The following is a 12,877-nucleotide window of genomic DNA, read 5'->3' as shown; positions in this document are numbered from 1 at the left end:
GACTTGGAATGGCCAAGAATGATTGTTCAGCTCCAGGAGCATGGGGGAAAGAGTCAAGAAAGTATTTCTAGAGTCTTCTTAAAATTCCTCAATTTGAAATTTTTCTCCACAGCAGTACAAGATTTGGCCCCGTTGCTCTCACTTTCTACATCAAGCCCCTTAAAGAATCTCCACGTTATTCAATTAACCAGACTCTCTAGGTTATTCAGTTAACCAGAACCATCTTTTAAAAACGTTGACCTCAAACTTGCATGGTGTGGCTTGCCTATAATCTCAACACTTAGGAGGCTGAGACAAGAGAATTAGGAGTTCAAGGCCAACTCTGGCTCAGAAAAACCCCACACATATTTAGATAGCTTGAAGAAGTAACACAGCCAGCAAAAAGCAAAATAACCAACCCATCAAATTGTGCTTAACTCAGCATTTCCCTAATTCACTACAACACAAAGCTCCTATTTGTGAATCATCTCCCGGCTTCTGTGGTATATAACTACGTGGCTACCATGAACTGTCTTCCCTGCTAGCTGTGCTCATGAATCACCATATGAAAAACTAAGAATACCAGTAATGACTCTGATGTGATGGAGAAATAGATTATTGTGGCAGAAAGTACCAGCAAGTCTATGTGCGTCCTCTACAAATACAGCTAGCACTGCATTGGGTAATTACAAAATCATGTGATTCACAATTGCGGGATGGAAAATTTTGATCAGAACAGAGATATAGGAAATATGGTGTCAAACAGGAGGATTCAGGGGCATTGGTGATGAGTTCTTTAATCCATTCTTTAACGAAAGGCATCATTTTGCAATTGAAAGTTTCCAGGGTACAGTGGTTATTTTGCAGTTGAAAGAGGACAGGAGAGTGAAGAATATGATGTGAACATCTGGTGTGCAAGATGACACCAGCAAGGGCTTGACAAGAGATGAAAGAGATTTTACACACTGGAGGGAAATGCGTTTGACAGAAGGCACTGGCATCAGCAGGAAGAAATCTGAGTCTTTCTCACATTGTAAAGGTACAGAAAGGGAGGAGAGGATGGGATGGAAGACTGGGCTGGTCAGTTGTGTCTCAGCTTGACACACACTACGGCTATCTCAATGGAAGAAACCTTGATTGAGAAAATGTCTCCCTCAGATCTGATCGTAAGGCATTTTCTTAATTAGTGATTGATGAGGGAAGGCCCAGCACATTGTGAGTGGTGTCATCCCTGGGCTGGTAGTCATGGGTTCTATAAGGAAGCAGCTGAGCAAGCCAGTAAGCGGTACCCTTCCTGGCCTCTACAACAAGCTCCTGCCTCCAGGATCTTGCCCTGTCCTGACTTCCTTGGTGACAAACTGCGATGGAAGCGTAAGCCAAAGCCCTCTTTCCTTCCATGTTGTTTTGGTCAGTCTTTCATCCCAGCAATAGAAATCCCAAGACAAAGAGTAGAGTGGCAAAGATGCCAAAAGTATAGGCAACAAAATTCAGAGTTCGAATACAAGCATTGTACCATCAAGCTGACATTGTTTATGTGATGCGGTCGTTGTAATAACATCATCACATGGCCCTCTGAGAATACAAGTACCTCATAACTATGGGAAAGCAAGACTCACTTTAAAGAGAAATATTTAATTGTAACAAAGGTAGATACTAAGTTGCCTATCAGGACATTTGTAACTTCCCAATAGAGCTTTGGAATGAAGATATCACCATCAGTCATGACAGAGTAGGCTACAGAAAGTGATCCACGGTGCTGGCCAAAGGCTTGTGGGGCCTTGTATGCTGGAATACTCCTGAGTTCTGGTGAAATCTGTGGTGGGATCTTAGAAAATGCTTCTGTATCGCATGAGATCTATAGTTGATTTTGGAATGCAGCTAGATTTAATGGCCAGTTAAATCTAATTTAATTTTGAAATCAATAGAGACAGCAATTTCCTTGAAAGTTCTATCATCTATCTATCTATCTATCTATCTATCTATCTATCTATCTATCTATCTATCTATCTTCTATCTATCTATCATCTATCTATCATCTATCTATCTATCATCTATCTATCTATCTTCTATCTATCTATCATCTATCTATCTATCATCTATCTATCTATCTATCATCTATCTATATATCTATCTGAGTGTGTATGTGCACAGGTCAGGATACTCTGTGCACACATGAGGTGGCCATAAGAGAGTAAGAAGAGAGTATCAGTTTTTTAAAATCATTCTCTGCCTTTTTCTTTTCTTTATCTTTTTTTTGAGGCTCATATTGTTCTCAGCTAGGCTGGAAGACAGCCATCCCTGAGGATCTGCCCCAGCAGTCTTCCACCTCTTCTCCCCATGGTGTTACAGGTGAGCTATGGGATCTGAACCCTGGCCCTCACGTATGTGCAGCAAGTGCTCTTAATCACCAAGCCACCCCTCCACTTCCTAGACTGCAGCCCCTACAAAAGAAACCTGTCAACACACTGCTGCACCCCAATCATCTACAGAAATGGCAACTGGAAGCCCAATCAGCCTTGTGGGCACTTGTTTTGACATGTGGGATATCTTGTTTGGACAAACCCAAAGAATTTGCTGGATTATTTGCATGCTTGTTTCTCAGGAAGTGAAGACAAGTGCTCTTCTGGATGGACTGTTGCTCTGAAGGAGTAGTTATTGCTACGGAAGTGACAAACTGCTTTGTAAGGACTGAGAATAGCTGAATACATCAATTGTAAATCTAAGGTTTGAGTGACGCTTATTCCACAGTGAGATAGAAGGCAATCTATCTCAAGATAGGTCAAGAAAGAAAGTATAAATTTTTAAAGGGGAGGAACAGAAAGGGAAAAGAAAATTCAAAGTAAGTGACAGATTATTAAAAATTAAATCATTCCTATGAGTCAGAAATGACATGGGAGCAGAGGGTTAGCAAAAGGGAAGGCCTCTGAAGAAAGTGACCAGCCTACGAGTCTGACTATGTTTATGAGAATGCATACAAATCTGCCAAATGGTGGAGTCTCTGGTAACTAGGAAAAGGGTCCCAGTGTTCAAAGCTATGATCAGGGTAAGAAGAGGATGACTGAGTTGGCTAGGTGATGCCTTCAAATAAGGAGGAACTTGACACAGGAGAGGCAGATGAGAGTTTGATTCTGAAACTGGAGGAAGAGACAAAGAATTTCAATTCAGGAGACAGGTCAGCTTCTTAATGAATCTTTCCAGGAGTAAGCGAACCCTAGTCTGCAGTACTTATTCATGACAGAAATAATTTGCCATTTTGGTGGATTCTTGGTTGTCGTAAAATATTTTGAATGACAGCAGAATCATGACCCTCACTGCTCAGAGTATTTTCCTTGCTTACAGATGTCACATATGAGGAGGGCCACTCACACCACTGCCCATGCGTGTACAAGCTGGACCCACATCTTGGCTGCTAAGTTATAAATGTGAGCCACTGATTTGAAGTGCTTGAGGTTGTTACCCTCCGCACAGTCCTGGCTTCAGCGTGCATGTCGAAGCTGCAAGAACAAGGATGTGGAAACTCTATGGAACTTCTGGAGATAAGTGGGGCTAGAAGGGAACCATCATGGAGCAGCAAGAGAGCTTCCCAAGGAGGGATGGTAGAGAGTTCACTCTCTGGCATTTCCTGGACTCTCGGGTTCTTCTGTGTAGCCTATGCCCCTCAAAGCTGCAATCCCACAGCAAACATCACTAGTCCTTTCTCCTGTCTTACTGTACATGAGATGCACCTGTGGCGGCTATAACAGAGAAACAAATGCTAGAAGAACCGCCCAAGTTCTATGGGAAATGTCTTTCAGTTTGCAGAATATAAAGATGTTTGTTCGGACATCTCATAGATAAGATTGACAAGAATTTCAGCTAATATCCTAAATCAGAAACTGAAAATAATTTTAGCATATACAAATAAATTATGGTTGTTTTAGGAAAAAAGCAATTTCTGTGAAGAAGACACGGTGAAACAGTATCCATTCCTCTTGGAAAACAGTGGCAGAACCATGAGGGACCCATGGACATTCCCTCATGATTTCTGTGAAGGTAACAGGAAGCTATGAAAGAGAGTCTATGATGTATGAAGAAGTACTGCAGCCAATGCCACTGGCCCAAGGCACAGTGTCCGGGGTTGAGCATCCCTGCCTCTTGTTACTAATATTTTTAGCTATGGGAAACTCACATCTATAAAACTTTCCCTACCTGTAAAATGAGAACAATGTTTCCTGTGTTACCCAGCTATACTATATGCTTAGTAAATAGCAGCTATTATTATAACCTGGGTGTTTAAATAGTGATAGCCCCCAAATATTCAACAAATAGATCCATTTAAACTAAAACCACTGTATGAGATTATTTGAAACAGGTGCCATCCTGTATGACATTTTTATCAACTATTTTTTCATTGAAAATAAACTTTTTTCATACTCTGATCCTTTTCCCTTCCCTCATTTCCTCCTAGATCCTTCCCACTTCCGCATTCTTCCGACTCTTTGTCAATTATTTTTGAAGAAGTTGTATGTCCCTAAGTAATGGATAATGAAACATGTTCTAAAAAGTACTGAATGTGGATTTAGGGGGATCATGAGGTGAAGAAATTCCCAGGCAAATTTAAACATAACTTGCTAGGAGAAATGCCCTCCGGGACCTTTTTAAACTGTATGAGTCGAGGTGAGTAAGACTTACACACTACAAAGTTTATCCACTATAGCAGTTCACCTAAAAAGCAGCTGGGAGATTACAGGTCTTGATATATATATATATATAACCTCACGTACCTTCTGCCTATAATACCGGGAACATTTTAAACAGATAACATGCTCTCAGGAAGGGTATCTCTGCCCAGGTTAATGGGAGGTTCTGTCCAGTTCTGGAGCCACATTTAGGACACTCTGGCACGCAGATAAAGAACATGCAGAGGTGGACTCCCATGAAAGCTTGCCACATGAGGACCAGTTAAGGAAATGTAGGCGAAGACTAGAGAAAAGAGACCATGGCCTCCTGTACTGGTTTGAGGCAAAGAAGCCAGTCGAACCTCTACGTCTCTTCACGGCCTTCTATTGTGTTCTGCTGATGCCCAACATGGGCTGCTCGATCCCGCTGATGTTCCAGGGAACCGTCTCAGCCCTCACCTGCTTTGACCACTGACGGCAATCTCTCACACCTTTGGTAACTCGCTCTTTGGTCCACTGAGCCAACCTCCTTTCTCTCTTCTCTTCTCACCATTAAGCACACCCGCCTCCATTGACTCAACACCTCTAACACCTGCTGGGTATTTACACACCAGTGTGCTGACTTCTCCCACATCTTCCGACCGCTTCTCCCTGTATCCCTGGTCACCTGTTAGAAATATCTTCTAAATGAACACCCAGAACAAAATGAAATTGCGTTATGAAACACATACTGAATCCTTGAGACTGACTTCACATAGCTGCATGGGCAGTGTCCAGCTTCCCTACACAAATGCCCTGTACTCACACTGAGATCCTATTTCTAAGTATAATGTGCGTTGTTTTGGCCAGAAGAGAGAACAATAAAGGGCAGATTCATTTCTCAGTGAGGTCTGGGCTGGACCTAATCCAGTCTTTTTATAGTTTTATTTTTATTACTTCAAAATAACTAATTTCTGGGCCCAGTAAGTGTCACTCACTGGGGAACTGGCTAAGTCACTTGAAGGGGAAAAAAATAAAACAAAGCAAACCTTTAACTAGAAGTTATTAAAATAATGGAAGCTAGAGATTTTGTGCTTGTGGCTTTTTTCTCCTTAAATGGTTGGGATTTTTAATTTTCCATCATAGAGCAGCCTCTGCAGCCATGGCTCTGGTCCTGCCCCATTGGCTTATAGCAATGGAAAAAGATCTCTTCCCTCTGGCAATAGTGTCATTCTTTGGAAGGCTTTTCTGAACTTCTGTTTCTCATTCTGTGTTTCTGCACTTCCACCATCAGTGTTGCACAAGAGAAAAGACATGCCCGGGACACAACAGGCTCACCATCACAAGGCGCCTCTAACGAGCTGTTCTGTAGCTGTTGGAACAAGTACTCCTATTTAAGTTTTCAAACACATCTAAAAATTATCCGAGGAGATGTTTTGTTGCCGTTGCACACACAGGCAAGTCCAAAGAAGTGGGGTATAGTTCCCGGAAATGTTCATTTTGTTTCCTCTCCACTCTGGCCCCCAACTAAAGACCAGTGCATTCACTTCCTCTTCTCTTTAGTGTTTGGCACTGTTCCGTTGCAGATTATAGCCATGGTGCCCACTTAGCACAAGGTGTGTTGCATCCCCAACATTTGGCATTTGTTGCGTGTTCTTATTTGTACTCAGAGCTGAAGAACTGTACTGAATGTGTAGGAATTTACGAAATTATTACTGTGGAATTCAGTTCTCTCTTATTAGTCTATAGCTACCATCAGATTACAGATGAAATATGGCTCTGACAACTTAATCTCAGTTCCTCAAATTTGTGCCAAGTAAAGACTTGGTCAAAGTTAATATCAGACAGCTGGTAGTTCAAGAAGACACAAGTTCAGGATGAGAGTCTTAACTAATAAAACCTGCTATCTAAACCATGAGTAAAGTCTCATATGTAGAGGAAAGTATAATTAAGTTATGCAAATGAAACAGGATAGTTCCTGAGCTCCTGGTGGCACCTGACTTGAGGGGAAGTTAGTGGACCTTAAAACCATTGACAAGCCAGCCATGATACACACTTGTAATCCCAGCATTTTGGTTGTGGAGGCAGCTGAAACAGACTCTCAAGGCCAACGTTGGCTGCCCAGCAAGTTTGAAGCTAACCTGACCTACAACAGAAGACCCTGTTTCTAAATCCTGAAAGCCAAACCACAGAAAATGCCACTCCATCTTCACGCCTTAAGTTTGCTGTGTGGTGCATCATATTTTCTTAGGGCAACTAGCACATATGGCTTTCTAATGTGAGAATACTATTTCTACATACTTTTTTTTTCTACATATAAAATGAGGGATGTTTTGTGTTTGCTTGACTGGTCTATTTTTCTGTGACAGATTTTGTTATTATTTCTCAGTTGACCTCAGGCTGATAATCCTCCTGCTCCAGGCTCTGACATGCTAAGATTACAGGTATGCATCACTATTTGAATAAAGTTTTTGTTTGATGTTGTTGTTGTTGTTAATCCAACAGAACTTTCCCCCAAACAAAGGACTCTCCTTATATTCTTGACTTCAAGCAAAAGTCTCTCAAAGAATAATGCTCTCTGTTTCTAAAGCTAACGTAGTACTTGGAAAAGGCACGGTGATCTCAAACACATTAGTCTTTTGGTAAGATTGGGGAAGGGGAGTTAGAGAAGTTTGCAAAGTTTGTTTCCCTGGGAACATGGCCTCGGCTTACAAGTGCTGACTCTGTAAGTCTTTGCAGGAAAGATTGCTAAACATCACAAATCCTTTTGATTTGCTATGGGTATTGAACCTGGGACTTTGCACATTCCAGACAAGCACTCTAGCTACATCCTCACTAATAATCTTGTAAAAACTACACTAAGTCATAGAGTTGTGGAAACCTTGGGAAAAAATGAACTATACCACCAGAGTGGGTCCCCTACACTTTGTGAAAGTTTACCAGCGAAAGCATCCAATGTGGACACAGCGGAGGCATATGATAACAGCAAAGAGGGAAATAAAAGCGATATGTCAGTTGACCCAACAAGTGATGTTATTAACTATGGAAAAAAGATGTCAAACATATGCCAACTGTTTAAATGAAATTTTTGTTTAACCCACGAAAGTATAAACCAAGATCTAAATTTATGTTCACCTGCGTGAGTATTAATATTAAAATAAGCAAAATAAGTGTCTTCCTAATTTTTAAAATGTATAATCCTAAAAGTTGCATATGCAAGGGATCAGAACCACTTTCTTAAGTGAAATTTCCCATGATAAAAATAGCAGAGTACCTCATATTCTACATTACCCCATAGTCTACATTTAATACTAAAGCAATTCCTAGTATATAAGATTGAATAAAGAAACTTGAATTTATAATATTCCAAGTGGTCATTTTTTTTGTAACAAACAAAATATCTATTTTGAAAATGGAAAATAGACTTAAATGAACTTGAATTTTAAAATAAAAAATTATACTTAGTACTAGGAAAAGTAGATATTAAAATATTCAAACATTTTCTCTTATGTATAGAGATCAAACATAAAAACAACAAACAAGATAATAATTTTAAGCAAAGGTTAAAATGATGCAATAAAGATATGAAACACACCCATCCATCAACACTGGTAGTTGATATAGTTCAGATACACATGGAAAGCACTCAAATCAGTGATTTGATTCTGAAAAGTATGAAGAACTTCTATCAAAAGCTATTTATTTATTTATTACTTGATATGACCATGGAATTATTTACTGATCTTCAGAACACTCACCTCTAAATAATCTTCGGAGCAATTTCTATGAGAAGTCACATTTAAATGCAGAAATGTATAGTTCACAGTGTTGCCTGTTGTTGCTTGGATGGTCCAGTTACAACGTAGATTCTTGTCATAGGGCTTTGGGTAGTTGATGCTCTCCAGGATGCCGTAGGTTTTGTTCACTATTACCACATTGTCACATGCTACAGAAAAAACAAAACAACAACAACAAAAACAACCATGAGTGTTAAAAAAAACTTCCATAAATGTCATCATGTCTTTGAGATGAATATAAGATTCCTATTTAAGAAGATATCAAGGATTTCCCACTTTTCACTCTAGATTAACAAATGCATATGTATGCATGGGATGCCATTTTTATGCTGAATGAGCCTCCATTTAGAATAATGTAAAATAATATTTAGGTCAATTGAAGCATCAAAATGTCATGGGAATGGAACAGTTATATTAAAAAAGACATCCAGTTACTATATATTGTTGGACAAAGAGCATGGTTCTACTCTGATCTCTCTGCTGTATTAGAAACATGTAGTGAGCATTCTATGTTTCTGTTTTCTAGCTTGAACATTTGGAATAAATGAACAATCTGATCTTTGAACTCAACTCAACAGTTAGGAATTCATGGTCTTTGTGAATGGTTCATGAGTAACAGCGAGAACATACAGCTCTCTGCACAAGTCTCAACAACAGAACACACAGCTGTCTGCACGAGTCTCAACAAAGGCTTTGTTAATCTTCAAGTCACTCATCACAAAATTTTGAATGAATGAGGGAGCAAAAGAATAGAAAAAAAGAAATAAAATTTCTTAATTATAAATGATTTTTGAAATATCGCAGGTAACGTTTTCTTAAGATGACTTTCCATCAACGCCACAGAAGTGGCTGTAGTTAAGGCTGATCCTGGGATAAGCACCAAATCCAACCAACTGAATTGACCAGAACAAAGTAAGTGCATCACCACTCGTCTTATTGTCTATACTTTAAAAACTATTACTATTTATTTATTTATGACATGAAATAAAAGAAAATAAACATTGTTTGGCGAGAGCCGCCTCTGCCTTGTGGTTCCTAGACCATTTTCTCCTCAGCCACGAATGTAGTGGCAACACTCAGAGATCTGGAAATGGAGTACTGGGCCTTTCACTTCTTCCTTTGCTGTAGCAGGCACAGGAACCAGATGGATTCTCCTGAATCTCTTTAGGTTGTATTTCTGTTAATGGAGGATTTCTCAATAATATGTTTTTAGGTATGTGTGGGAGAGTAAGCCCATAGGCAGCGGGAGTCACAACAGTCCGTATTCCAAACCCACACAGATGGCTCTCCTGTCTCACAGCTCATTCTGCCTGCAAACTCTCCAATTTCAAATGACAAGTGGTTTTATTTGGGGTGGGGGGGTTGCAGGATCTCATATTGTATCATGCAGGCTAGCACTGAACTAGCTACACAGGATAACTTTGAACTTCTGATTCTCCTGCCTTCACTTCTCAAATACCAGGATCCTACACACATGCCACCACACTTAGTTTTATGACGTGTTGGAGATGGAATTTAGAGCTTCATGCTAAGCAAGCACTTTGCCAACTGATCCACATCCCCAGCATCTGTTTCTATCTGTAAGGACTGATAGCCTGTGTATAAAAACTATTAGAAGGAAAAAAGAGAAAGAGTGGATTTAGGAGCCCGATAAGAACCAAGAGAAATAGAGGCAAAGCAATAGCAAAATGAAAGGAATTGCTGCATGTTCAATCAAACAGATAGATGCCTTATGGAGTATTAAGAAACTGTTCGCATATAAAATGATGATTAATTTCGGAAGAACAAAGCCATACGTAGAAATCAGTTTGCCAGGGGAAGGAAGCAGAAAAGAAAGGGAATGGGAAGATATGGACTACAGTAAAGAACGCATCTTTCCCATGCATACTTCTCTATTTACCAAAGCTAAGGCAGAGGAGAGAACCTCGGCTGAGAGGTTGCTTTGGTCACTGGACCAATGTTTCAGTACAGGATGGTGACATGTGACATGAGTGAAAACTCGGAGGTCTTAGAGCATCATGTGATCTGTAACTGAACTACAGCCATCTCTGCAGAGTAAAATCTATGCTTCAGAGATATGAGATTGTGTTTAATACATACGTAGTTTTTCCTTCCAATGACTCCGAAGTTTTTACACACAAACTTAAGACTAATTTCCAAGGCTCAAACTACCGGTAAACGTTATTTGGGTTGTTTTTCCGAGTCTGGGGTCTGCTGGGGGTTCTCTGCTGTTGGCATTTGTACTTACTCTGCCAGTATTTTACTTTAAAGCCACGTCCTTGCTGACCATCGTCTGTCCTGAGTTTCACCAATACGCTGTCGCTACTGGAATGGATGGGAGCTGGTGTTGTGTCTCCGCAGAGTTTACTTATCATACGGGAGCTGGTACTCGGGCCATCGTACACCTTTAGTAAGACATTGTGCACATCAGACAGTCAAGGCTCTGAATGTAAAGGACTTTGCAGTAAAGAAGTGAAGACAAAATATATGTATGTTCTAACAAAAGAATAGGCCTAAATCATATCAACGTGTCTCTAAACTTGCGCAATAAACGGCACTGTATGACAGTAAGGAAGTGAACTGAGACAGTAAGGAAGTGAACTGAGACTGAAATCTGAACACGCAAAATGAAAGCTCAGTGCAAACCCTGAGACCATAACTAGCATGTGTTGTTGGTTTTTGATTAAAAATGTGTAATTTGTGAAACTTCAGCCCATTTTCTTTACAGGATTCTAGAGGAGCATGTGAAGAGCAGGAACTGTTAGACACAGCCACATGAGTTTACTCTCTCCTCTAATTCACCTTAGTGGTTCAGGGAGTTGCAAGTTTTCAACATAGCCACAAAGTCATTTAGGTTATGATTATCATAAAGCCCATAACTACTCAGGATATTTTTTTTTACCAGATCTTTACAACTTATAGTAAAATACCTCAAATAATTAATGTATCAAGTTGTTCAGCATGCATTCCATGTAGAAGATTGCCATTTTTTTTTACCACATTTCTTTCAGGGTTTACTTTGTTTGAATCTTTTATGTGAATGCTCCTCTTACATCCTGCTGCTTTTTGAATCTTAGGAACATTTTTTAAGTGCATCTTTGCACTGAGTAAGAGAGGAGCATCAAAGGGCCCAGAGACTCATTGTACATACAGCCAAGTAATCCAGAGAGCAGCTGGGGTGGGGCTCCACGTGGAAGTCTTGGAATTCCAGCTGGAAAGGGCTGCCATGGCTGGCTTTCAGCTGCCAGTAGCACTCAGAGCTGTGGTAGTAGGGCATCGGGTAGTTGGGCGATGTGAACAACCCTGTGGGGCTGGTGAGCTTGCCTCCACAGCCTACAGAGGGGAAACAGAGAGTGAGACAGGCCTTTTCTTCATGCAAGATTAACCTAGGCTACATCATCCTGCCACTATTCTGGTCTTCTCCAGTACTGGGGATGGAGCCCACACATGCTAAGCAAGGGCTCTACCACAAAATCTCACATCTCAAGCTTTTGGGTTTTAGAGATAAGAATTCATTATGTAGACCAGGCCGGCCTCAAACTCGGGATCCTCCTGCGTCTGCCTCCCTGGGGCTGGATGATAGGAATTCACCATCACTCCCAACTGTGCTCCTAAATCAGCTAAAGCTCAACTTCCCAAAATGGACTTTCATTTTTCTAGTCAAGATGAGCAACCTGGTGAAATTTCCTGGGAACTAGAACTTTCCTTTTCCTTCAAAATATATGCTGCTATTATTCCAAAAACATTTGTGACATTAACATTTATTGTAAAGAATGATAAAAGTTAACTAGGAGAATTGGCAGGTGATGTCAGCATGACAATGAAGAAACCAATCAACTTGGTTTCTCTAGTAAAAAGTGGGGTCCTTGCTCTTTACCTGTTGAGGCTGTGTCCCAGTGAGCTAAGAAACCTTTATCTGTTTGCACTCTGTCAGTCTTAAACCACAGCCACAGCCTATTGCTCTGAGAGATGATTTTAGGGGGCAACACTGAGCCACAGTAATGTCCAAGGAGCGGTGAAGTTTCGAAGCCTCCATCTCTGTGACAGGAACAGAAATAAAAATGGATTAAGTTACAGTTTGACTGCAACATTCAATAAACACACAACAAATTCGAAGTATGGGGATGCAGATGAGTGGCTGATTTCCTCAGCTAGCATCTCCTAAACATTACTTTAAAAAACACAATTTCAAGTTCTCAGGCCTTAGTTCTTCACTGACTAGGAGCTGAATGACTTAATAAAGCATATCTATTATTTGTGGCTTCAATGGCATCTTTATACCAGCTGCAGAGAGGCTGTATTTGAGATTCACTTTCTCAAAGCTTCTGGCAAATAGATCCGAGAATACAGAATATGGAACCAGTTCTCTACAGTAGAAACCAATACTTTTCAATTTTAGAAAGAAATATTACTTGCATCTTACTGATTTTGAAATCTTCAAGATTTCAGATCTTCAAGATGTAA

General features: G+C 40.3%; 1 protein-coding gene across 1 annotated transcript in view; it reads right to left on the bottom strand.

The window, feature by feature from the left end:
• Cubn (cubilin) overlaps positions 1-12,877 on the bottom strand; it is a 207,081-nt gene that overhangs the window by 144,104 nt on the left and 50,100 nt on the right. The window contains exons 24-27 of the mRNA XM_087896351.1: positions 12,291-12,451; positions 11,565-11,746; positions 10,662-10,818; positions 8,375-8,562 (exon numbers count right to left, since the gene is read on the bottom strand). Of these exons, the coding sequence (XP_087752477.1) occupies positions 8,375-8,562; positions 10,662-10,818; positions 11,565-11,746; positions 12,291-12,451 (688 nt within the window). The remainder of the gene's footprint in view (positions 1-8,374; positions 8,563-10,661; positions 10,819-11,564; positions 11,747-12,290; positions 12,452-12,877) is intronic.

The sequence above is a fragment of the Myodes glareolus genome, chromosome 14 (assembly GCF_982192425.1).
Source record: "Myodes glareolus chromosome 14, mMyoGla1.1, whole genome shotgun sequence".
Taxonomy (NCBI): Eukaryota; Metazoa; Chordata; class Mammalia; order Rodentia; family Cricetidae; genus Myodes; species Myodes glareolus.
The sequence above is the reverse complement of the archived record's forward strand: the minus strand, read 5'-3'. Positions and strand labels throughout refer to the sequence as shown.